Source organism: Centruroides sculpturatus, unplaced genomic scaffold (assembly GCF_000671375.1).
Source record: "Centruroides sculpturatus isolate CEXI.00-Female unplaced genomic scaffold, Cexi_2.0 scaffold30, whole genome shotgun sequence".
Classification (NCBI taxonomy): Eukaryota; Metazoa; Arthropoda; class Arachnida; order Scorpiones; family Buthidae; genus Centruroides; species Centruroides sculpturatus.
The window spans coordinates 913813-940869 of NW_019384755.1; the positions used below are offsets into that span (position 1 = coordinate 913813).

The 27057-nt window shown below is 27.7% G+C and overlaps 1 protein-coding gene across 2 annotated transcripts in view; it reads left to right on the forward strand.

Annotated features, from left to right (window-relative positions):
* LOC111628688 (SAFB-like transcription modulator) overlaps window positions 1-27057 on the forward strand; it is a 77330-nt gene that overhangs the window by 10119 nt on the left and 40154 nt on the right. For both annotated transcript variants that reach the window (XM_023372516.1, XM_023372517.1), the window contains exons 3-4: window positions 13715-13811; window positions 15690-15778. In XM_023372516.1, coding sequence (XP_023228284.1) covers window positions 13715-13811; window positions 15690-15778 — 186 coding nt within the window. The remainder of the gene's footprint in view (window positions 1-13714; window positions 13812-15689; window positions 15779-27057) is intronic.

Consider the following 27057-nt stretch of genomic DNA (forward strand, 5'->3'; position numbering starts at 1 on the left):
ATTATTGAGATCAGAAATTATTATTAATTTCTGATCTCTATAATTGGATTTTTTGTTGTTTCTGTGATAGATGATGATAAATTGTTGATTTTTCAAAATTTTATTCAAAAGTAAAAAGTATGATTGTATTAAAATTTAATGTCTGTTTTCTAAAGTAAGAGATGTCTTCCATATTAAACAAAGATTTTATTTTGGTATCCCTAAAAATTGTTACCAGTTATGTGATGATTCATCTTGTACATACAAAAATACTATGAAAATGATGAGATTATTTTTTCTGACAAATGGAATTTTTGTTTGAAATTAAATTTATTCTAATGATTAGAAATATTTTTCTCTTGCTGAAATAATTTGTCATAGAATTCCATGTTTTGAAGTCTTTCTTGATGTACTATTAAAAATACTAATCTAATCATTTAAACTTTAATCTGAAAATGTAGTTCTTGACATTTCTCTCTCTTCATGTGCCATATCAGGTCACCCTGATATTCACAAACATCCAGTGCAGGTTAGTATGGATTAGTTTCTGCACCAAGTGATATCCTAGGAGAAGTTAGTACCAGACTGGTTCCCAGTTGCCTTCTCTGGTTATGTGATGGAGGTCTTTTAAGGGTAACTGGCCCCTATTTAGGCGTTACATATGTGGAGAAAACCTGGAAAACTCCACGTGGCCAGCCTGTCCGGGCAAGGCGCGAACCCATGATTGAATTCTCAGCATTCAGGGACAGAACCACATGGCTGCTGGTGGGCAGTTCTTGACATAGCTTCTTAATATGAAGAAATTGATTATTAGTTGAGAAAGATGAGATTAATATAGCAAATGATCCATTAGTTGTGAACAATTTTAAGATAAAGAAAATACTTGTACTAATGGTTTAAGATTTACATTTAAATATTTTTGTTCTAGTGAGTGTTTTTATTTGATTCTTTTTTTAAGCTTCAAGCTTACATAAAATAAAATTTTGAGGTTTTTTTTATTCTAATGATATAGGCATAATTACTTTTTTATAAAAAAATTGTTTGCATTAATTCTAATTCACTATATAAATATCAATATTTTATGATTTCAGTTTTTAGCTTGCAACTGTTACAAATTATGGTACATGATTATTATCATTATAATTGATTTTTTGTTTTGATTTTTGCATTTTATAGTGCCATTTGTAATGTTTGCTTATAAATATTGAGTATTGTGTTTTATGCTTGTAATTCTTTTTTTATAGTTAAGATTTTTTTGTGAGCCAGGTGATTTCTTTTTATTAAAGTATTAAATTACATAAACAAAAGTATTAGATTATAATATCAAATTTCAGAAACCTTTTCTTTTTCAATTAAAAATGGAGTTAAATTTGAGAGTATAAAGTAAAAACATCTAAAAAAAAGATCTTGAAACCTAGTTCTCATTTCTGTTAAATTTATATGCACTTATATCACTAGTCTGTAGTGAACTTTCAAATATATGGTGAGTTTAAGATTTTGTGTATTATAAATTAGATTTTAATTTTATTATGGAATATTATTTCTTATACAGGATTTGGAGTAATTAATTTTTTTAATAAATTACTTTTATTGTTAGTTTATTTTCAGTTACTAAGAGTTTGTTTTTTTCTTGAAATTCTAAAATATTTTGGTGATCAAAAACAATATTTTAATCTGGTTAATTGTGATATCATTTGAACTTTAACCATCAGTTGATGGGAGGAAAAGATTTTGTCATGAAAAATATTTATTACATTAAAAAATATATTTTTTATTTCAATAAATTTCATGAAATTATTAATGATGTATTATAACAGATGGACTGTCATAATACAGGGTGAGTCAAAATTACGTGAACACTATTTGAGAGAAAGCATTTACTGAATGTTTGCATTATACAGAGTCTCAACCTGACCACCAGCTCAATGCACTCAAACCAATGTTCAACAGTACAATTTAGTGCCAGAACACCGGAGATTGGGGAGGCCATAACAACGGTTTATCGCGACCAATTGGAATAGAAAATGAAACAAAATTCAGATATTTCATTAATATGTTTAATTAAAAATTAAGATTGTTCACATAATTTTGACTCAACCTGTATATTATTAACAAGAGGAACTGTCGTGTTTTTCATTATTTGATTATTGTTTGCTGAAGACATATTTCTAACCAATTAGTGTAAGACAATCCCTAGATAAATTATTTGAATGTGTGTAATATTTTTGTCATTATTAATGCAAAGTCTTTTATTGTTTATAAATTGTTAAACAGTTCTCTATTGCTTTTTCACATAGACTATCCCATCAAATATTGGCAGCTGCACAGAATTTGGTTAATTTCAATCTTTCATTATACTTTCAATGTTGGATTAATGATTAATTAAAAATGTTTAATCCAACTTTTTTATTTTCATAATACCACTACATGAAAAGTACATCCTTTGTAAGAAAAGTTTCAGGACAAAGCTTGTAAAAAATAGAAAATTGCAATTACAAGTAATGATCCTAGCTCCTGGCAAAGTAGTCCTCTCAGCTATCTATACACAATTCCTAATGTTTCTGGAAGACTTGGAAGCAAGCAGAGAAAGCTTCAAGTGTGATGCTTGTTAGCTCATTTGTCACAGTCTGTTGGATGTCTGTGATATCTTGATGAAATGTCAGTTGCTTTTTCACTCACAGAAACAAGAAAAATCACTTTTCTGACAAAGGGTTGCAACTGAAAGGGACCTTTTGTCAAGATATTGCAGACATCCAATGGACTGTGACAAATGAGCTAACAAGCATCACACTTGAAGCTTTCTCTGCTTGCTTCCAGGACTTCAGAAACATTGGAAATTGTGTATAGATAGCTGAAGGAGCTTTGCCAGGAGCTAGGATCATTACTTGTAAAAAAATAGAAAATTGCAATTATCGAGCTTTGTCCTGAACTTTTCTGACAAAAGGTATAGATTAAGTAACAAAGAATGTAGTTATTAATTTTATTGACTTTTTAATTTTTAAATTTAAAGTATTTTTAATATCACATCAATATTTCATTATTGAATCATGGATTATTTAAAAAAAATTGAATTATAGTGAACATATGCATAACAAACTTTTTAATTCATTAAAGTTATAGTAAATGAATATTTTTGATCAGTTTGAATGGCCACTTTCAAGTTCTAGAAAAACAGTTACATTTGAAATACAGGGTATCTATTGCCTATAAAAATTATTTTGCAATTTTACTAATTATGAAAAATGTTAGTCAAATTCTGAAAACTAACATGTCAATATTTTGAGAAAATAAAGTTATTTTCTTTGTATACTGCATATTGTATTGTGACATTATAAAGCTCTCTTGAATTATGCTTAGAGAAAACAGAACTATGAAATTTTTAATGTTTAATAGTAATTTTATTTATTATAAATTAAATGCAAATTTTTGCCATTTCTTAAGATTATTACATTCTTTAAAGTTTCATTTTATAGCTTTGTTTTGAGATGTCATTATTTATTGATGAAATATATTAATTTATTACATTCAAATTACACTAGGATATTTTTAATTTGATATGTTAGATTGGATTTAATTTCCTAATCTTGCTGAATTTGCAATGCAGTTAAAGAAAAGTATAGATGTAGATGGGATGGTATGTGTGCAATGTATGTACAGTACATTCCATAGCCATGCTGTGCTGTTTTGATGAAACAGCAAACTTTTTTTTAATTCTTGAAGTTAGACTATTTACAAAAACATATTAATATTTTCGAGTCTATCATTAAATCCTTTTACACAAACCACAGAAAACAGAGTTATATATATAATTTGGTTAGAAGATAAAACTTCTTTAACAGACAAATAATAAAAGATNGAAACGGTTTTATAGGGGGATCTACTGTACTGCATAGTAATAACTCATGCCAATGAGTAGTAGGTTATGAAAAATCCTTGTTTAAACTTTTCCATGTGTGTGTTATGTATTGAGTTTTATAAATGCATTGTAATGAGTAGTCTTAACTAGGACATTGCATGACTTTGTCACATCATGATAGAATTGAGGCAGAGCTGGAAAGAAAGGTATGATCCTTGCACTTGTTAGACACAGAAAAGGCAACTCTTGTACCTGATGGTTGCAGACAGATGAACTTTGCACTTTCTGTTATGAAAGACGCTACTTTTGCATCTACCAGTCATGGAAGAGGCAAATCTGATACTGATCAGACACACACAGATTATCCTTGTACTTACAGACATGTAGTGGTGATCCAAGAACAAAGCAATCAATGCCAATGCCCACCAGTGGCTAAGTGGATAAAACCACTGAACACTGGTAGTTGGTTGTGAGTTCACACCAGGCCAATGGGCTGGCTACATGGAGTTTTCCAGCTTCATGTTAGTAAAACCTAAATAGGGGCCAGTTTCCTATAAATGATCTCCTGAGAAGTACTCTTTTCTTCTGGCAGATTGTCCATGTGTTGCATTGCCATATAGGAATAAAACCAAAACTAAAAGCAGTTAATGCCAATTGATTTGTTCTTGTGTTCTGTTCATTTTTTGTATCTATTTTCTGTTAAGTGCACACAATGCTGTTTTTTTTATTATTTTATTCCTAAATTCTATTAGGCATGCTCAAGCAGCATTGGCATTGTCATTTTGACCCACTTTATATTGAAAACAAAAGCATAGACCCCTATTTTCTACATTTACATTTATTACATTTCTGGATTCTTCATCAAAATCAAAAAAAAATGGCAAAGCTTTACCAAAATCAGCCCATCAAATTTTGAGAACAAACTCAATTCTATAAGCCACATAGATGTGCTAGCAACCTTGGGACATCGCTTGACGTCACTGTCACAAGTTGCCTTATTAAGACCTAGTATCTCAAAAACGAAGTCATGGACCCTCATTTTTTATTTCATTTTTGGATTCTTTATAGTAATTAATGGAAAATGACAAAGTTTTATCAAAATTGAGCAAACAGATTTCAAGAACAAATGCATTTCTGTAAGCCACATAGAAGAGGCTTTGCTAATGCCCTCACAAATTATGGGTGAATATGGGTGAGTGAATATAGCATCAGGTTGAAAAGCTCAACATTGCAGGTTCATACTGCTTTTTTTTTTTTTTTTACTTTTTTCCCCAGTTTTTATGAAGTGTGCATTCCAATGATTATTAGAAAATATATTAGGCCTAAAAAATTTGTAATTATTAAAATCATACAACAACTGTGAATAGAAAATCAATACTTTTCGTATATAGTTGTTGGTTTAAAAATATGCAAATGATTTTAATAATTGAAGTCCTTAGGGATGTTTAGTGCTAATTCTCAGAATGAAGTTTCTGAGATAATGGAGTTTGAATGTTTGAATAAATCCTAAAATCATATGAATAGGTGTGTGATAATATTTTTGCTCTCCAAACTTTGCCTGTAGACGTGGCTGTCATCTCATGCTCAAAACAGTAAAGATTACGTTACCTGTAAGAAAGATTTTGCAAATCAAGATAATGTGGACTAACACTGTCTGCAAGAATTTTGCAATTATCATTGCATTGCTTATTGAAAACCAAAAAAATCATCTAGAAAATATTTTTTATTTCCACTATTTTATTTTTCTCAGTATTATTCATCAATGCTTTCTACACCAACAACAGTATCATCTGCCTTGATCTGGTAATAGAAAGCTTGGTATATTTCAGAAATTCATCTCATTAGGGACATAATGTCATTCACTTTATTTTTTGCTATCAGCAATGTCCTGGTGTACTAATGGATGTGTGCTAATGCTAAATAAAGTGCATTATTTCTAATTGAATACCTCAGAATGCCATGAACTGAGGGTTGGCGTTATACGTTCCTGGGGCTTCAGTTACAAAATAGCATTTTAGGCCAAACATATATTTTTTAATAATTCATTGGATTGCACACTTGAGAAAAAACTATGAAAAAAGTTGAAAAAAGTAGGATGAACCTGCAGTGTTGAGTTTTCCAACCTGATGTTTTACTCACTGATCCACACTTATTTGTTACAAATTATTTATAGAACTGCACATAGAAAATGTTACTGATTTCTTGTAAACTACTACTCATTAGCATGAGTTATGTAAATGTGCATTAGTGGAAGGAGTGTACTAAAACATCAAAATTTCAGGAAATCCAGGATGTCAAAGGTTGGATGTCTGTTCCCTTGTAAGTCAATGAAGTTCTTTAGAGATGCTAGATATACTAATTTAGCTGTCTTACAGTTATAATAACTAAAATATTGAGTTTGTAAATGAATTTATTTATCTTGGAGCTACTTTAATACATGTTTACTTAGCATATTGACCTTAATGATTAAATCTAATGTTTGATAATTAGAAGTATGAAAAAACAAACCCAAAACTAGATATTGTTGAACATAAATGTTTCAATTTTCATTTCATCTTTTATTGAACATTTTATTGATCAGCATTGTATTATATTTTGAGAGAATTATTTTTTGCCATTTCTGTAAGTTAAAAATATGACAGCTAGTTCTTCTGTTGGTGGATTTTTGATAATTAGAAAATGTTTGCAAGCAATACTAAATATCTTTTTTGATGGCAGCTAGTTTGTTGACTAAGACTTTGCAATGAATATTCATTGCAAAGATAAGGAAGTCTGTCCTGTTTCAGAACTTGTTATATTTCTATTTGTTTTACATAGATTTAATATTATTATTGAAGAAGACTGTTCTTATGTGAATCTCTGCAAATTAACATCACTGGGAAAATAATATTCAATTGCATCTGCAATTTTATTGCAACACATGAAATCAGTTGGGGAAAATGTATTTATGCATATATTGATGGGTATCAGACAATGGTTACCAAAGTGAAGGGAATTGTAACCTAAATCTTGAATAGTCATTAGCCGAAAATAGTCATTCAGCCAATTGCAGAGATAGACTTTACATTAAATGACGTTTAACAGCCAAATAGCATCTAGACTTTGGCTGGCTGAACTGTGGTTTAAAATGCAATGATCGTCTATTTCTGAATGTCGTCTAAATGAACCTTGGCAAAATGCTGGCTCTTACTTTCTTTGCCATTACTCCTGTCTTTTAGGTGTCATTCAGCCAATCGGGCTATTTGTCATAAAAATTCCAATAAGGTTGCCGGCTATATTCTGAAAGCTTCCAGAACATAAAATCTTAAGGCTGTCGATAACTGTTGTTTGGCAGTTAATGACAATCTTTTTGTACTTTATACTGAACTATTAGTATTCTTTATTTTGATAATTCAGGATGAAATTTCAATGATATGCAACTCTCTTGGCTATAAGGAATTTGTCAAGCTTGCAGATATTTTTTAAAATTAAATGAAATTAATTTGTTACTGCAAGGAAAGAATGTGGCAAGTTTCAGTACTGTGATTAAAATTTCTTTTAAATATGAACTGAAATTCTATATATCTTCTGTAGGTGCAAAGAACTTTGACTACTTTCCCATGTTATCTGAATTTATGAAACAAATAAATTTTACAGCTGTGAAGACATTTCTCATGCAATTGTATAGCACTTATATGATTTACAATCTATTAGAATTTTTTCAAAAACCAGTCATATCGGAAACCAAACCATATTCATATTACTAATCAAAGAAACAAAGATTTATTATCAGGCTAATTAAATAAGGTAGAGTAAGCATAATTGTAAATGTTGGTATTGATTTCCTATTGTTTACAATTTTATTTTTCAACTTAAAGTACAGCTTATTATTTCTTTTTCTTTTAGTGTCCTCTTTTTTATCCTATCAATATTTAAGCTAATCACTTATATATCTTTAATTATTTCTACAAGACTGTATTAGTAAAGATAATTAAAAAAAGGTTTTAAAAAATATACTTTTACATATACCCCATCAAGGTGGATAAATGTAAATACCTGAGGGGTAATCGTAAATTTATATTTACTGTATAAGTATCATTTGAGATTACCCTTTCTCTGCTTTTGATGTTGGATAATTGTAAATAAATTTTGCTGTTTCTATGGTAAACAGTCAAAACAGAGATATAAAATTTTATTTTCATATATTGTTTTACTAATTAATACAAAAATATGGCACAAAATCTCATTACAGCATCAAAATGACAGCAGTACTCTCATTTGTAGATGATGATATCTGTCCTGAAACCAGAAAATTGACATCTTGTTTTTAGTAAATAAAATAATATATTAAATAAAAGCATAGCACCTTAATAAAGACCTTTATAAATGAAGCATCCTTCTGCATTTTTAATTAATTAGTGTTTTCATCAGGTTTTCAATTTGTGCTGTACAGTGATTTGCAATTACCTGAATCAACCTTATACAAATACAATGTAATTTGGACTAAAGCAATTAAGTTACCATCTTGTATTAAATAATAATTAGAAATTAACTAATTCAGAATACTGTATTCTGAAAGAAAAGATCAATCTGGTGTGGGACTAGAACCCTATTGTTAAAAAGTTGCTTCTAAAGACACGAAAATCTACCAATTGTGAATACCCCTAAACTGTGAAAAAGTCACTCTTGTTTACTGTGCAGTTGGTAAGCAGGTGCAAGTATTAGCGTTGAAATTTGACATGTAATATATGGCCTACATTTTTTATTTGAGATTTCAGATTTTCTAGTAATATATTTGACATTTCCTTCTAAAAGCACTATTTCATTTTTCTGTAAGAAGTCTGTTTCCATTAAAACTTTTTATGTAAATGAGTAAATCAATGAATCCAATATAACCTTATTATATTATTGCATTTTAATCATGTATTATGTGTAGTATTAAATAAATCAGGTTTTTGTCAATTCATTAAAAAATTATTATTAATTTCTGATCTCTATAATTGGATTTTTTGTTGTTTCTGTGATAGATGATGATAAATTGTTGATTTTTCAAAATTTTATTCAAAAGTAAAAAGTATGATTGTATTAAAATTTAATGTCTGTTTTCTAAAGTAAGAGATGTCTTCCATATTAAACAAAGATTTTATTTTGGTATCCCTAAAAATTGTTACCAGTTATGTGATGATTCATCTTGTACATACAAAAATACTATGAAAATGATGAGATTATTTTTTCTGACAAATGGAATTTTTGTTTGAAATTAAATTTATTCTAATGATTAGAAATATTTTTCTCTTGCTGAAATAATTTGTCATAGAATTCCATGTTTTGAAGTCTTTCTTGATGTACTATTAAAAATACTAATCTAATCATTTAAACTTTAATCTGAAAATGTAGTTCTTGACATTTCTCTCTCTTCATGTGCCATATCAGGTCACCCTGATATTCACAAACATCCAGTGCAGGTTAGTATGGATTAGTTTCTGCACCAAGTGATATCCTAGGAGAAGTTAGTACCAGACTGGTTCCCAGTTGCCTTCTCTGGTTATGTGATGGAGGTCTTTTAAGGGTAACTGGCCCCTATTTAGGCGTTACATATGTGGAGAAAACCTGGAAAACTCCACGTGGCCAGCCTGTCCGGGCAAGGCGCGAACCCATGATTGAATTCTCAGCATTCAGGGACAGAACCACATGGCTGCTGGTGGGCAGTTCTTGACATAGCTTCTTAATATGAAGAAATTGATTATTAGTTGAGAAAGATGAGATTAATATAGCAAATGATCCATTAGTTGTGAACAATTTTAAGATAAAGAAAATACTTGTACTAATGGTTTAAGATTTACATTTAAATATTTTTGTTCTAGTGAGTGTTTTTATTTGATTCTTTTTTTAAGCTTCAAGCTTACATAAAATAAAATTTTGAGGTTTTTTTTATTCTAATGATATAGGCATAATTACTTTTTTATAAAAAAATTGTTTGCATTAATTCTAATTCACTATATAAATATCAATATTTTATGATTTCAGTTTTTAGCTTGCAACTGTTACAAATTATGGTACATGATTATTATCATTATAATTGATTTTTTGTTTTGATTTTTGCATTTTATAGTGCCATTTGTAATGTTTGCTTATAAATATTGAGTATTGTGTTTTATGCTTGTAATTCTTTTTTTATAGTTAAGATTTTTTTGTGAGCCAGGTGATTTCTTTTTATTAAAGTATTAAATTACATAAACAAAAGTATTAGATTATAATATCAAATTTCAGAAACCTTTTCTTTTTCAATTAAAAATGGAGTTAAATTTGAGAGTATAAAGTAAAAACATCTAAAAAAAAGATCTTGAAACCTAGTTCTCATTTCTGTTAAATTTATATGCACTTATATCACTAGTCTGTAGTGAACTTTCAAATATATGGTGAGTTTAAGATTTTGTGTATTATAAATTAGATTTTAATTTTATTATGGAATATTATTTCTTATACAGGATTTGGAGTAATTAATTTTTTTAATAAATTACTTTTATTGTTAGTTTATTTTCAGTTACTAAGAGTTTGTTTTTTTCTTGAAATTCTAAAATATTTTGGTGATCAAAAACAATATTTTAATCTGGTTAATTGTGATATCATTTGAACTTTAACCATCAGTTGATGGGAGGAAAAGATTTTGTCATGAAAAATATTTATTACATTAAAAAATATATTTTTTATTTCAATAAATTTCATGAAATTATTAATGATGTATTATAACAGATGGACTGTCATAATACAGGGTGAGTCAAAATTACGTGAACACTATTTGAGAGAAAGCATTTACTGAATGTTTGCATTATACAGAGTCTCAACCTGACCACCAGCTCAATGCACTCAAACCAATGTTCAACAGTACAATTTAGTGCCAGAACACCGGAGATTGGGGAGGCCATAACAACGGTTTATCGCGACCAATTGGAATAGAAAATGAAACAAAATTCAGATATTTCATTAATATGTTTAATTAAAAATTAAGATTGTTCACATAATTTTGACTCAACCTGTATATTATTAACAAGAGGAACTGTCGTGTTTTTCATTATTTGATTATTGTTTGCTGAAGACATATTTCTAACCAATTAGTGTAAGACAATCCCTAGATAAATTATTTGAATGTGTGTAATATTTTTGTCATTATTAATGCAAAGTCTTTTATTGTTTATAAATTGTTAAACAGTTCTCTATTGCTTTTTCACATAGACTATCCCATCAAATATTGGCAGCTGCACAGAATTTGGTTAATTTCAATCTTTCATTATACTTTCAATGTTGGATTAATGATTAATTAAAAATGTTTAATCCAACTTTTTTATTTTCATAATACCACTACATGAAAAGTACATCCTTTGTAAGAAAAGTTTCAGGACAAAGCTTGTAAAAAATAGAAAATTGCAATTACAAGTAATGATCCTAGCTCCTGGCAAAGTAGTCCTCTCAGCTATCTATACACAATTCCTAATGTTTCTGGAAGACTTGGAAGCAAGCAGAGAAAGCTTCAAGTGTGATGCTTGTTAGCTCATTTGTCACAGTCTGTTGGATGTCTGTGATATCTTGATGAAATGTCAGTTGCTTTTTCACTCACAGAAACAAGAAAAATCACTTTTCTGACAAAGGGTTGCAACTGAAAGGGACCTTTTGTCAAGATATTGCAGACATCCAATGGACTGTGACAAATGAGCTAACAAGCATCACACTTGAAGCTTTCTCTGCTTGCTTCCAGGACTTCAGAAACATTGGAAATTGTGTATAGATAGCTGAAGGAGCTTTGCCAGGAGCTAGGATCATTACTTGTAAAAAAATAGAAAATTGCAATTATCGAGCTTTGTCCTGAACTTTTCTGACAAAAGGTATAGATTAAGTAACAAAGAATGTAGTTATTAATTTTATTGACTTTTTAATTTTTAAATTTAAAGTATTTTTAATATCACATCAATATTTCATTATTGAATCATGGATTATTTAAAAAAAATTGAATTATAGTGAACATATGCATAACAAACTTTTTAATTCATTAAAGTTATAGTAAATGAATATTTTTGATCAGTTTGAATGGCCACTTTCAAGTTCTAGAAAAACAGTTACATTTGAAATACAGGGTATCTATTGCCTATAAAAATTATTTTGCAATTTTACTAATTATGAAAAATGTTAGTCAAATTCTGAAAACTAACATGTCAATATTTTGAGAAAATAAAGTTATTTTCTTTGTATACTGCATATTGTATTGTGACATTATAAAGCTCTCTTGAATTATGCTTAGAGAAAACAGAACTATGAAATTTTTAATGTTTAATAGTAATTTTATTTATTATAAATTAAATGCAAATTTTTGCCATTTCTTAAGATTATTACATTCTTTAAAGTTTCATTTTATAGCTTTGTTTTGAGATGTCATTATTTATTGATGAAATATATTAATTTATTACATTCAAATTACACTAGGATATTTTTAATTTGATATGTTAGATTGGATTTAATTTCCTAATCTTGCTGAATTTGCAATGCAGTTAAAGAAAAGTATAGATGTAGATGGGATGGTATGTGTGCAATGTATGTACAGTACATTCCATAGCCATGCTGTGCTGTTTTGATGAAACAGCAAACTTTTTTTTAATTCTTGAAGTTAGACTATTTACAAAAACATATTAATATTTTCGAGTCTATCATTAAATCCTTTTACACAAACCACAGAAAACAGAGTTATATATATAATTTGGTTAGAAGATAAAACTTCTTTAACAGACAAATAATAAAAGATAAAAAATTCACGTTTAAAAATGATAAAGGCTGGCATTTGATCATTTTTAAACGTGAATGTTTATCTTTTATTATTTGTCTGTTAAAGAAGTTTTATCTTCTAACCAAATTATATATATAACTGTGGTTTGTGTAAAAGGATTTAATGATAGACTCGAAAATATTAATATGTTTTTGTAAATAGTCTAACTTCAAGAATTAAAATATTGAAGAATATCCTGAGTTAACATTGAACATTGTGAAATTGAGCAAACTTTTTCTTTACTATTTAGTTTTACAAAGTAAATTAAAATATTTTTATACTAAAAAAGATGCATTTGTTATAATAGAAATTTTAAAAATAAAGGAAGATCTTAAGTTTAGTTTATTATTCAAAAATAAACAAATTTTAGGCATTGAAATCCATTAAAACATTTTTGAATAATATTGAATGTTTAAGTCAATTACTGTCATAATAAAAATTAATCAAAATGATTTCTATTTACAGTTTTTGTAAAGTTTTGGATTAGTTTATTGTCATTTAAAGGAGTGGAAATAATTGAAGATTGAAAATATTTTTGAAACAATGACATGAATTTAAACATTTCAGTTTTCAGATCATAAAATTGCAATTTAATAGATATTTTTTTTGAATGCAGATAAGTTTGACTAAATTTTGAAAATAATATTCAAATAAGGCAAAAGTTTATTTTTTGAACTTACAATTGTAGTGGAACCTTTTGAATTTTGCTGAAATGGAAAATGTTAGGATCGGAACTTTTTGTGCTGCACTCTAACTGTAATTTATTCATAGTATAGCCCTACATAGTATATGATTGATATAGAATAGATTAATATTAATAAATTATATATATACTCATTAAAAATATTTAGAGGTAGCTTTTACATGAAACAATTACATTATTATATATCGTATTTTCCGACGTATAAGACGACTTTTTAACCCAGAAAAATCTTCTCAAAAATCGGGCGTCGTCTTATAGGGCGAGTATATCCCAAACTCTATATTTTAACTGTAAAAGTCGGGGGTCGTCTTATACACCAGAAAGTATGGTATATTAATTTATTATTATAAATTAATAATTATAATAAATTTTTAATATACATTAGGCTTTACAAGATGAAGGACATGATCCAGAAAATTATTTATTTGAAGTTCCTGTTGAAATTTCACTTATTAAAAAACCTACTCCTAAAAGATCAAACAGTAAGTTTTTTAATTTTGAATGTGTTTTCAACTCCATCAATATTGATTATGTAAAAAGTTCAATATGGCTTCTCCAGTAAATAATTTTTTTATTAAGATCTTTCAGATGGTTTACTATTGAACATTTTGAATTTCACTTTTAAGTGAACATTTAATATCTTTAAGTGAACATTTTGTTATAGACTATATAATTCAATAGATGATTCTAATGCTTAATTAATCATTAATAAAGAGCTGTTGACTGTTGACTGCCATTTTGAACATTTAGATGATTAGTATGTTTTTACGGTAGTTATATCTATTTGAAATTTATCAGAATTGATTCATAGTAAAAAAAAGGATTTTGTATTTGATTTAATCAAAGTTACATGAATTTTACAGTATTTGTATGCTTTTATTTAATATATATGTCGTGTTCAATGATTGTCTTACTAAGAATACAATAATATCACTACCCAACACTTTCCAAACCACACGCCATCAATGCTGTAAGAAATCGGGCTAGAACAAGGCTATAATATTAATTTAAATTGCCATCTCTTATTAACATTATTAATGTTAATAAGAGATGGCACCTTACTCTAGTACCAAAATTATTTTGTAATTTAAATTAATATTATAGCCTTGTTCTAGCCCGATTTCTTACAGCATTGATGGCGTGTGATTGTCTTACTATCCTGTTTGTATGCATTTGAAGTGCATACAAATGTGGGGAACAATATACAGAGTAATCTATATTGTTGTAATGTATATACTAAGTAATGGCAAGGATTATGTTGACCCAAATAAAGCCCTTGGTGTGTACTCTGTCCATGTATACAATGTTAGATTTGATAGAAATCTAAAATACATCGCTCATACTTGCTACTAATATACTATAACTGTACTAAAATACTTTCTCAATATGCAGAAACCCTGCTAAAATCTGCTGAGGTGTCAACAGATTTTAGCAGGGTTTAACTTATAAAATGAGTACACAATGAATACAGACTACGAATAGCGGAAATATTGAAAATATTTAAATCTACATTTAACAGCAGAGATTGTGCATGGATGGACACCTATGCATGGAGTCGCTATTTGATAACCCGCTTAGAAATGAAGGGTGGCAAAAATCGTAATACAGTGCAAAACATGACATCATCATAGCACTTCAAATGATTTCATTTTATTTACCCTTATTCTTAATAGTACATTTTTTAGTATATTATTATTTTTTAAATTTATATTTTATTTTATTTGTAACTTAATCAATAATCCCATTTATATTTTTTAAAAGAAAATGTATTATTGTTCTAAAATTAACAGAATTATAAATATTGTTCCAATTTGAATCTCAAAAATTTCAATGAAGGCTTATTAATAAAGCAGAAAATGTTAGTTCGATTAAAGAGTAATTTGCTGGAAAAGTACGTAAAGTATTTTGTCTCTACAAATGGCAAACTTAACATTTGAGTGTTTTTCTTTTACCAAGTGAACTTATCTCTACAATGGTAGTAGTAATAGTTTGCATTGATCCATGTAATACATAAATCAAACTATTACTACTAGGTAAGTTCACTCGGTAAAATAAAGATGCAATGTTGAGTTTGCCCTTTGACACAATACCTCAATTGTAATTTATTTAACATTATGTAATAAAATATAATTCACCTAATTGGAGATTAGAAATAAAATAGAAACAAATTTTTTTTAGTATAAATGAAATAGAAAAATAATGTCTTAAATATATGAAAGATAGTCTATGGCCATTTTCAACAAAATATCCAAATATAGTTTGATTTTATCACCGATTTATTTTAATGTCAAAAGTATTATATATTTATTTTTTCTATTGGTATTGATATGAAATTGGACATTATTTTTTTTTTTTTGAAGGAAAATTAAATGACAGTGATAGCAATATCGACAGTCAAGAGGATTTGGGTATGGATGATCTGGATAGAGCTGATTCTGAAGATGAAAAGGTAAGATTATCTCCTTATTTTATCTTTTGAATCCATTCATAATTGATAAGAAATGTTTAAGTAAGTACAATAATTTTTAATACATTGAAGTTATATTTAGTAATTAAAAGATTATAAATTAAAAATGAGTTGGAAAACCATAAAATATTAATATATTTTATCATTAATGAAATAATACAATTTTAAAATTTCATAACAGATCTGTTGGGACCTCACAAATTACTTTATTATAATGAAGTTTTTTGTTATAATGGCTAAAGAAAACAAATTGTAAACATTTTATTTGAAAATAGTTGTACAAATATTATTACAAAAAGTTATTATTCAATGTCCACACAGCAAACAGGGTAGAAATGCTGGTTAACAAAAACATAAAACCACAAGTCGAACACTTCCCAAGCGTTTAAGACTGTGTGATATATCTTCGAATGATGCGAGCAGATCCAAGTAAGGTGGCCTTTTGCAACTGACAGATGGTAATTTTGTCAATATTTATGGCTTGTAAGTGCCGACTAAGATCTTTTGGCACAGCCCCCAGTGTGCCGATAATCACTGGGACCACCTGTACTGGTTTATGCCAGAGACGTTGCAGTTCAATTTTTAGGTCCTGATATCGGCTAAGTTTTTCTTGTTGTTTTTCGTCAATTCTACTGTCACCCGGTATGGCGACATCTATAATCCCTACTTTCTTCTTCTCCACAATCGTGAAGTCTGGCGTATTATGTTCCAGAACTTTATAAGTCTGAATCCGGAAGTCCCATAGTATTTTGACACATTCATTTTCAACTACTTTTTCGGGGTTATGTTTCCACCAATTTTTTCCTGTAGGTATATGATAGTTGTGGCACAGGTTTTAATGGATCATTTTGGCCACAGAATTATGTCTCTGTTTATAGTCTGTCTGTGCAATTTTTTTGCAGCAGATGAGAATATGATCAATAGTTTCATCCACTTCTTTACATAGTCTGCAGGTTGGATCATCAGCAGATTTTTCGATTCTTGCCTTAATTGCATTTGTTCTGATTGTTTGTTCCTGGGCTGCAAAAATCAGGCCTTCTGTCTCCTCCTTCAATGCTCCAATGGTAAGCCATAACCAGGTTCTTTCTTTATCCACTTTTCCTTCAATTTTGTCCAGGAACTGTCCATGTAACGCCTTATTACGCCAGCTGTCAGCTCTAGCTTGTAATGTAGTTTTCTTATACTGATTCTTTGTCTGCTATGCTTTAAGGAGTTTTCTATCATTGACAGCAATCAATGCAGGCTCACCACTGTCCTTGACATATTCTGCCAGTGCATATTTTTCTTCAACAGTTTGTTTTACTTATAATAGGCCTCTACCACCCAACCTTCTAGGCAGATACAACCGGTCTACATCGCTGCGCGGATGTAGCGAACAATAAATGGCCATGAGTTTTCTTGTTTTGCTATCGAGATTGTCCAATTCTGCTTGTGTCCAGTTTATAACACCCGCAGTGTATCTTATGACAGGTGTAGCCCAGGTGTTCATGGCCTTGATGGTATTGCCTCCATTGAGCTTGCTTTTGAGAATCTTTCTAATCCTCTGAGTGTACTCTCTACTAATGACAGTTTTCACTTGCTCGTGCCTGATACTGTCCAGCTGCAGTATGCCCAGGTATTTGTAGGCTTCTGGCTGGTGGCACTTTATGGTTTGATCATTTGGCATATTAATACCCTCACTTTCTGTGATTTTGCCCCTCCTCAGTGCCACAGTTGCACACTTGTCCAGTCCAAACTCCATTCTGATATCGTTACTGAAGATTCGGACAGTGTTAGTCAAAGAACAGATTTCAGTTNCAATATTTTAATCTGGTTAATTGTGATATCATTTGAACTTTAACCATCAGTTGATGGGAGGAAAAGATTTTGTCATGAAAAATATTTATTACATTAAAAAATATATTTTTTATTTCAATAAATTTCATGAAATTATTAATGATGTATTATAACAGATGGACTGTCATAATACAGGGTGAGTCAAAATTACGTGAACACTATTTGAGAGAAAGCATTTACTGAATGTTTGCATTATACAGAGTCTCAACCTGACCACCAGCTCAATGCACTCAAACCAATGTTCAACAGTACAATTTAGTGCCAGAACACCGGAGATTGGGGAGGCCATAACAACGGTTTATCGCGACCAATTGGAATAGAAAATGAAACAAAATTCAGATATTTCATTAATATGTTTAATTAAAAATTAAGATTGTTCACATAATTTTGACTCAACCTGTATATTATTAACAAGAGGAACTGTCGTGTTTTTCATTATTTGATTATTGTTTGCTGAAGACATATTTCTAACCAATTAGTGTAAGACAATCCCTAGATAAATTATTTGAATGTGTGTAATATTTTTGTCATTATTAATGCAAAGTCTTTTATTGTTTATAAATTGTTAAACAGTTCTCTATTGCTTTTTCACATAGACTATCCCATCAAATATTGGCAGCTGCACAGAATTTGGTTAATTTCAATCTTTCATTATACTTTCAATGTTGGATTAATGATTAATTAAAAATGTTTAATCCAACTTTTTTATTTTCATAATACCACTACATGAAAAGTACATCCTTTGTAAGAAAAGTTTCAGGACAAAGCTTGTAAAAAATAGAAAATTGCAATTACAAGTAATGATCCTAGCTCCTGGCAAAGTAGTCCTCTCAGCTATCTATACACAATTCCTAATGNCAACTTTTTTATTTTCATAATACCACTACATGAAAAGTACATCCTTTGTAAGAAAAGTTTCAGGACAAAGCTTGTAAAAAATAGAAAATTGCAATTACAAGTAATGATCCTAGCTCCTGGCAAAGTAGTCCTCTCAGCTATCTATACACAATTCCTAATGTTTCTGGAAGACTTGGAAGCAAGCAGAGAAAGCTTCAAGTGTGATGCTTGTTAGCTCATTTGTCACAGTCTGTTGGATGTCTGTGATATCTTGATGAAATGTCAGTTGCTTTTTCACTCACAGAAACAAGAAAAATCACTTTTCTGACAAAGGGTTGCAACTGAAAGGGACCTTTTGTCAAGATATTGCAGACATCCAATGGACTGTGACAAATGAGCTAACAAGCATCACACTTGAAGCTTTCTCTGCTTGCTTCCAGGACTTCAGAAACATTGGAAATTGTGTATAGATAGCTGAAGGAGCTTTGCCAGGAGCTAGGATCATTACTTGTAAAAAAATAGAAAATTGCAATTATCGAGCTTTGTCCTGAACTTTTCTGACAAAAGGTATAGATTAAGTAACAAAGAATGTAGTTATTAATTTTATTGACTTTTTAATTTTTAAATTTAAAGTATTTTTAATATCACATCAATATTTCATTATTGAATCATGGATTATTTAAAAAAAATTGAATTATAGTGAACATATGCATAACAAACTTTTTAATTCATTAAAGTTATAGTAAATGAATATTTTTGATCAGTTTGAATGGCCACTTTCAAGTTCTAGAAAAACAGTTACATTTGAAATACAGGGTATCTATTGCCTATAAAAATTATTTTGCAATTTTACTAATTATGAAAAATGTTAGTCAAATTCTGAAAACTAACATGTCAATATTTTGAGAAAATAAAGTTATTTTCTTTGTATACTGCATATTGTATTGTGACATTATAAAGCTCTCTTGAATTATGCTTAGAGAAAACAGAACTATGAAATTTTTAATGTTTAATAGTAATTTTATTTATTATAAATTAAATGCAAATTTTTGCCATTTCTTAAGATTATTACATTCTTTAAAGTTTCATTTTATAGCTTTGTTTTGAGATGTCATTATTTATTGATGAAATATATTAATTTATTACATTCAAATTACACTAGGATATTTTTAATTTGATATGTTAGATTGGATTTAATTTCCTAATCTTGCTGAATTTGCAATGCAGTTAAAGAAAAGTATAGATGTAGATGGGATGGTATGTGTGCAATGTATGTACAGTACATTCCATAGCCATGCTGTGCTGTTTTGATGAAACAGCAAACTTTTTTTTAATTCTTGAAGTTAGACTATTTACAAAAACATATTAATATTTTCGAGTCTATCATTAAATCCTTTTACACAAACCACAGAAAACAGAGTTATATATATAATTTGGTTAGAAGATAAAACTTCTTTAACAGACAAATAATAAAAGATAAAAAATTCACGTTTAAAAATGATAAAGGCTGGCATTTGATCATTTTTAAACGTGAATGTTTATCTTTTATTATTTGTCTGTTAAAGAAGTTTTATCTTCTAACCAAATTATATATATAACTGTGGTTTGTGTAAAAGGATTTAATGATAGACTCGAAAATATTAATATGTTTTTGTAAATAGTCTAACTTCAAGAATTAAAATATTGAAGAATATCCTGAGTTAACATTGAACATTGTGAAATTGAGCAAACTTTTTCTTTACTATTTAGTTTTACAAAGTAAATTAAAATATTTTTATACTAAAAAAGATGCATTTGTTATAATAGAAATTTTAAAAATAAAGGAAGATCTTAAGTTTAGTTTATTATTCAAAAATAAACAAATTTTAGGCATTGAAATCCATTAAAACATTTTTGAATAATATTGAATGTTTAAGTCAATTACTGTCATAATAAAAATTAATCAAAATGATTTCTATTTACAGTTTTTGTAAAGTTTTGGATTAGTTTATTGTCATTTAAAGGAGTGGAAATAATTGAAGATTGAAAATATTTTTGAAACAATGACATGAATTTAAACATTTCAGTTTTCAGATCATAAAATTGCAATTTAATAGATATTTTTTTTGAATGCAGATAAGTTTGACTAAATTTTGAAAATAATATTCAAATAAGGCAAAAGTTTATTTTTTGAACTTACAATTGTAGTGGAACCTTTTGAATTTTGCTGAAATGGAAAATGTTAGGATCGGAACTTTTTGTGCTGCACTCTAACTGTAATTTATTCATAGTATAGCCCTACATAGTATATGATTGATATAGAATAGATTAATATTAATAAATTATATATATACTCATTAAAAATATTTAGAGGTAGCTTTTACATGAAACAATTACATTATTATATATCGTATTTTCCGACGTATAAGACGACTTTTTAACCCAGAAAAATCTTCTCAAAAATCGGGCGTCGTCTTATAGGGCGAGTATATCCCAAACTCTATATTTTAACTGTAAAAGTCGGGGGTCGTCTTATACACCAGAAAGTATGGTATATTAATTTATTATTATAAATTAATAATTATAATAAATTTTTAATATACATTAGGCTTTACAAGATGAAGGACATGATCCAGAAAATTATTTATTTGAAGTTCCTGTTGAAATTTCACTTATTAAAAAACCTACTCCTAAAAGATCAAACAGTAAGTTTTTTAATTTTGAATGTGTTTTCAACTCCATCAATATTGATTATGTAAAAAGTTCAATATGGCTTCTCCAGTAAATAATTTTTTTATTAAGATCTTTCAGATGGTTTACTATTGAACATTTTGAATTTCACTTTTAAGTGAACATTTAATATCTTTAAGTGAACATTTTGTTATAGACTATATAATTCAATAGATGATTCTAATGCTTAATTAATCATTAATAAAGAGCTGTTGACTGTTGACTGCCATTTTGAACATTTAGATGATTAGTATGTTTTTACGGTAGTTATATCTATTTGAAATTTATCAGAATTGATTCATAGTAAAAAAAAGGATTTTGTATTTGATTTAATCAAAGTTACATGAATTTTACAGTATTTGTATGCTTTTATTTAATATATATGTCGTGTTCAATGATTGTCTTACTAAGAATACAATAATATCACTACCCAACACTTTCCAAACCACACGCCATCAATGCTGTAAGAAATCGGGCTAGAACAAGGCTATAATATTAATTTAAATTGCCATCTCTTATTAACATTATTAATGTTAATAAGAGATGGCACCTTACTCTAGTACCAAAATTATTTTGTAATTTAAATTAATATTATAGCCTTGTTCTAGCCCGATTTCTTACAGCATTGATGGCGTGTGGTTTGGAAAGTGTTGGGTAGTGATATTATTGTATTCTTAGTAAGACAATCATTGAACACGACATATATATTAAATAAAAGCATACAAATACTGTAAAATTCATGTAACTTTGATTAAATCAAATACAAAATCCTTTTTTTTACTATGAATCAATTCTGATAAATTTCAAATAGATATAACTACCGTAAAAACATACTAATCATCTAAATGTTCAAAATGGCAGTCAACAGTCAACAGCTCTTTATTAATGATTAATTAAGCATTAGAATCATCTATTGAATTATATAGTCTATAACAAAATGTTCACTTAAAGATATTAAATGTTCACTTAAAAGTGAAATTCAAAATGTTCAATAGTAAACCATCTGAAAGATCTTAATAAAAAAATTATTTACTGGAGAAGCCATATTGAACTTTTTACATAATCAATATTGATGGAGTTGAAAACACATTCAAAATTAAAAAACTTACTGTTTGATCTTTTAGGAGTAGGTTTTTTAATAAGTGAAATTTCAACAGGAACTTCAAATAAATAATTTTCTGGATCATGTCCTTCATCTTGTAAAGCCTAATGTATATTAAAAATTTATTATAATTATTAATTTATAATAATAAATTAATATACCATACTTTCTGGTGTATAAGACGACCCCCGACTTTTACAGTTAAAATATAGAGTTTGGGATATACTCGCCCTATAAGACGACGCCCGATTTTTGAGAAGATTTTTCTGGGTTAAAAAGTCGTCTTATACGTCGGAAAATACGATATATAATAATGTAATTGTTTCATGTAAAAGCTACCTCTAAATATTTTTAATGAGTATATATATAATTTATTAATATTAATCTATTCTATATCAATCATATACTATGTAGGGCTATACTATGAATAAATTACAGTTAGAGTGCAGCACAAAAAGTTCCGATCCTAACATTTTCCATTTCAGCAAAATTCAAAAGGTTCCACTACAATTGTAAGTTCAAAAAATAAACTTTTGCCTTATTTGAATATTATTTTCAAAATTTAGTCAAACTTATCTGCATTCAAAAAAAATATCTATTAAATTGCAATTTTATGATCTGAAAACTGAAATGTTTAAATTCATGTCATTGTTTCAAAAATATTTTCAATCTTCAATTATTTCCACTCCTTTAAATGACAATAAACTAATCCAAAACTTTACAAAAACTGTAAATAGAAATCATTTTGATTAATTTTTATTATGACAGTAATTGACTTAAACATTCAATATTATTCAAAAATGTTTTAATGGATTTCAATGCCTAAAATTTGTTTATTTTTGAATAATAAACTAAACTTAAGATCTTCCTTTATTTTTAAAATTTCTATTATAACAAATGCATCTTTTTTAGTATAAAAATATTTTAATTTACTTTGTAAAACTAAATAGTAAAGAAAAAGTTTGCTCAATTTCACAATGTTCAATGTTAACTCAGGATATTCTTCAATATTTTAATTCTTGAAGTTAGACTATTTACAAAAACATATTAATATTTTCGAGTCTATCATTAAATCCTTTTACACAAACCACAGAAGACACAGTTATATTGGTTAAAAGACAAATAATAAAAAGGTAAAAATTCACATGTTTAAATTTTTGAGTCTATCATTAAATCCTTTTACACAAACCACAGAAAACACAGATTAATATGTTTTTGTAAATAGTCTAACTTCAAGAATTAAAATATTGAAGAATATCCTGAGTTAACATTGAACATTGTGAAATTGAGCAAACTTTTTCTTTACTATTTAGTTTTACAAAGTAAATTAAAATATTTTTATACTAAAAAAGATGCATTTGTTATAATAGAAATTTTAAAAATAAAGGAAGATCTTAAGTTTAGTTTATTATTCAAAAATAAACAAATTTTAGGCATTGAAATCCATTAAAACATTTTTGAATAATATTGAATGTTTAAGTCAATTACTGTCATAATAAAAATTAATCAAAATGATTTCTATTTACAGTTTTTGTAAAGTTTTGGATTAGTTTATTGTCATTTAAAGGAGTGGAAATAATTGAAGATTGAAAATATTTTTGAAACAATGACATGAATTTAAACATTTCAGTTTTCAGATCATAAAATTGCAATTTAATAGATATTTTTTTTGAATGCAGATAAGTTTGACTAAATTTTGAAAATAATATTCAAATAAGGCAAAAGTTTATTTTTTGAACTTACAATTGTAGTGGAACCTTTTGAATTTTGCTGAAATGGAAAATGTTAGGATCGGAACTTTTTGTGCTGCACTCTAACTGTAATTTATTCATAGTATAGCCCTACATAGTATATGATTGATATAGAATAGATTAATATTAATAAATTATATATATACTCATTAAAAATATTTAGAGGTAGCTTTTACATGAAACAATTACATTATTATATATCGTATTTTCCGACGTATAAGACGACTTTTTAACCCAGAAAAATCTTCTCAAAAATCGGGCGTCGTCTTATAGGGCGAGTATATCCCAAACTCTATATTTTAACTGTAAAAGTCGGGGGTCGTCTTATACACCAGAAAGTATGGTATATTAATTTATTATTATAAATTAATAATTATAATAAATTTTTAATATACATTAGGCTTTACAAGATGAAGGACATGATCCAGAAAATTATTTATTTGAAGTTCCTGTTGAAATTTCACTTATTAAAAAACCTACTCCTAAAAGATCAAACAGTAAGTTTTTTAATTTTGAATGTGTTTTCAACTCCATCAATATTGATTATGTAAAAAGTTCAATATGGCTTCTCCAGTAAATAATTTTTTTATTAAGATCTTTCAGATGGTTTACTATTGAACATTTTGAATTTCACTTTTAAGTGAACATTTAATATCTTTAAGTGAACATTTTGTTATAGACTATATAATTCAATAGATGATTCTAATGCTTAATTAATCATTAATAAAGAGCTGTTGACTGTTGACTGCCATTTTGAACATTTAGATGATTAGTATGTTTTTACGGTAGTTATATCTATTTGAAATTTATCAGAATTGATTCATAGTAAAAAAAAGGATTTTGTATTTGATTTAATCAAAGTTACATGAATTTTACAGTATTTGTATGCTTTTATTTAATATATATGTCGTGTTCAATGATTGTCTTACTAAGAATACAATAATATCACTACCCAACACTTTCCAAACCACACGCCATCAATGCTGTAAGAAATCGGGCTAGAACAAGGCTATAATATTAATTTAAATTGCCATCTCTTATTAACATTATTAATGTTAATAAGAGATGGCACCTTACTCTAGTACCAAAATTATTTTGTAATTTAAATTAATATTATAGCCTTGTTCTAGCCCGATTTCTTACAGCATTGATGGCGTGTGGTTTGGAAAGTGTTGGGTAGTGATATTATTGTATTCTTAGTAAGACAATCATTGAACACGACATATATATTAAATAAAAGCATACAAATACTGTAAAATTCATGTAACTTTGATTAAATCAAATACAAAATCCTTTTTTTTACTATGAATCAATTCTGATAAATTTCAAATAGATATAACTACCGTAAAAACATACTAATCATCTAAATGTTCAAAATGGCAGTCAACAGTCAACAGCTCTTTATTAATGATTAATTAAGCATTAGAATCATCTATTGAATTATATAGTCTATAACAAAATGTTCACTTAAAGATATTAAATGTTCACTTAAAAGTGAAATTCAAAATGTTCAATAGTAAACCATCTGAAAGATCTTAATAAAAAAATTATTTACTGGAGAAGCCATATTGAACTTTTTACATAATCAATATTGATGGAGTTGAAAACACATTCAAAATTAAAAAACTTACTGTTTGATCTTTTAGGAGTAGGTTTTTTAATAAGTGAAATTTCAACAGGAACTTCAAATAAATAATTTTCTGGATCATGTCCTTCATCTTGTAAAGCCTAATGTATATTAAAAATTTATTATAATTATTAATTTATAATAATAAATTAATATACCATACTTTCTGGTGTATAAGACGACCCCCGACTTTTACAGTTAAAATATAGAGTTTGGGATATACTCGCCCTATAAGACGACGCCCGATTTTTGAGAAGATTTTTCTGGGTTAAAAAGTCGTCTTATACGTCGGAAAATACGATATATAATAATGTAATTGTTTCATGTAAAAGCTACCTCTAAATATTTTTAATGAGTATATATATAATTTATTAATATTAATCTATTCTATATCAATCATATACTATGTAGGGCTATACTATGAATAAATTACAGTTAGAGTGCAGCACAAAAAGTTCCGATCCTAACATTTTCCATTTCAGCAAAATTCAAAAGGTTCCACTACAATTGTAAGTTCAAAAAATAAACTTTTGCCTTATTTGAATATTATTTTCAAAATTTAGTCAAACTTATCTGCATTCAAAAAAAATATCTATTAAATTGCAATTTTATGATCTGAAAACTGAAATGTTTAAATTCATGTCATTGTTTCAAAAATATTTTCAATCTTCAATTATTTCCACTCCTTTAAATGACAATAAACTAATCCAAAACTTTACAAAAACTGTAAATAGAAATCATTTTGATTAATTTTTATTATGACAGTAATTGACTTAAACATTCAATATTATTCAAAAATGTTTTAATGGATTTCAATGCCTAAAATTTGTTTATTTTTGAATAATAAACTAAACTTAAGATCTTCCTTTATTTTTAAAATTTCTATTATAACAAATGCATCTTTTTTAGTATAAAAATATTTTAATTTACTTTGTAAAACTAAATAGTAAAGAAAAAGTTTGCTCAATTTCACAATGTTCAATGTTAACTCAGGATATTCTTCAATATTTTAATTCTTGAAGTTAGACTATTTACAAAAACATATTAATATTTTCGAGTCTATCATTAAATCCTTTTACACAAACCACAGTTATATATATAATTTGGTTAGAAGATAAAACTTCTTTAACAGACAAATAATAAAAGATAAACATTCACGTTTAAAAATGATCAAATGCCAGCCTTTATCATTTTTAAACGTGAATTTTTTATCTTTTATTATTTGTCTGTTAAAGAAGTTTTATCTTCTAACCAAATTATATATATAACTCTGTTTTCTGTGGTTTGTGTAAAAGGATTTAATGATAGACTCGAAAATATTAATATGTTTTTGTAAATAGTCTAACTTCAAGAATTAAAATATTGAAGAATATCCTGAGTTAACATTGAACATTGTGAA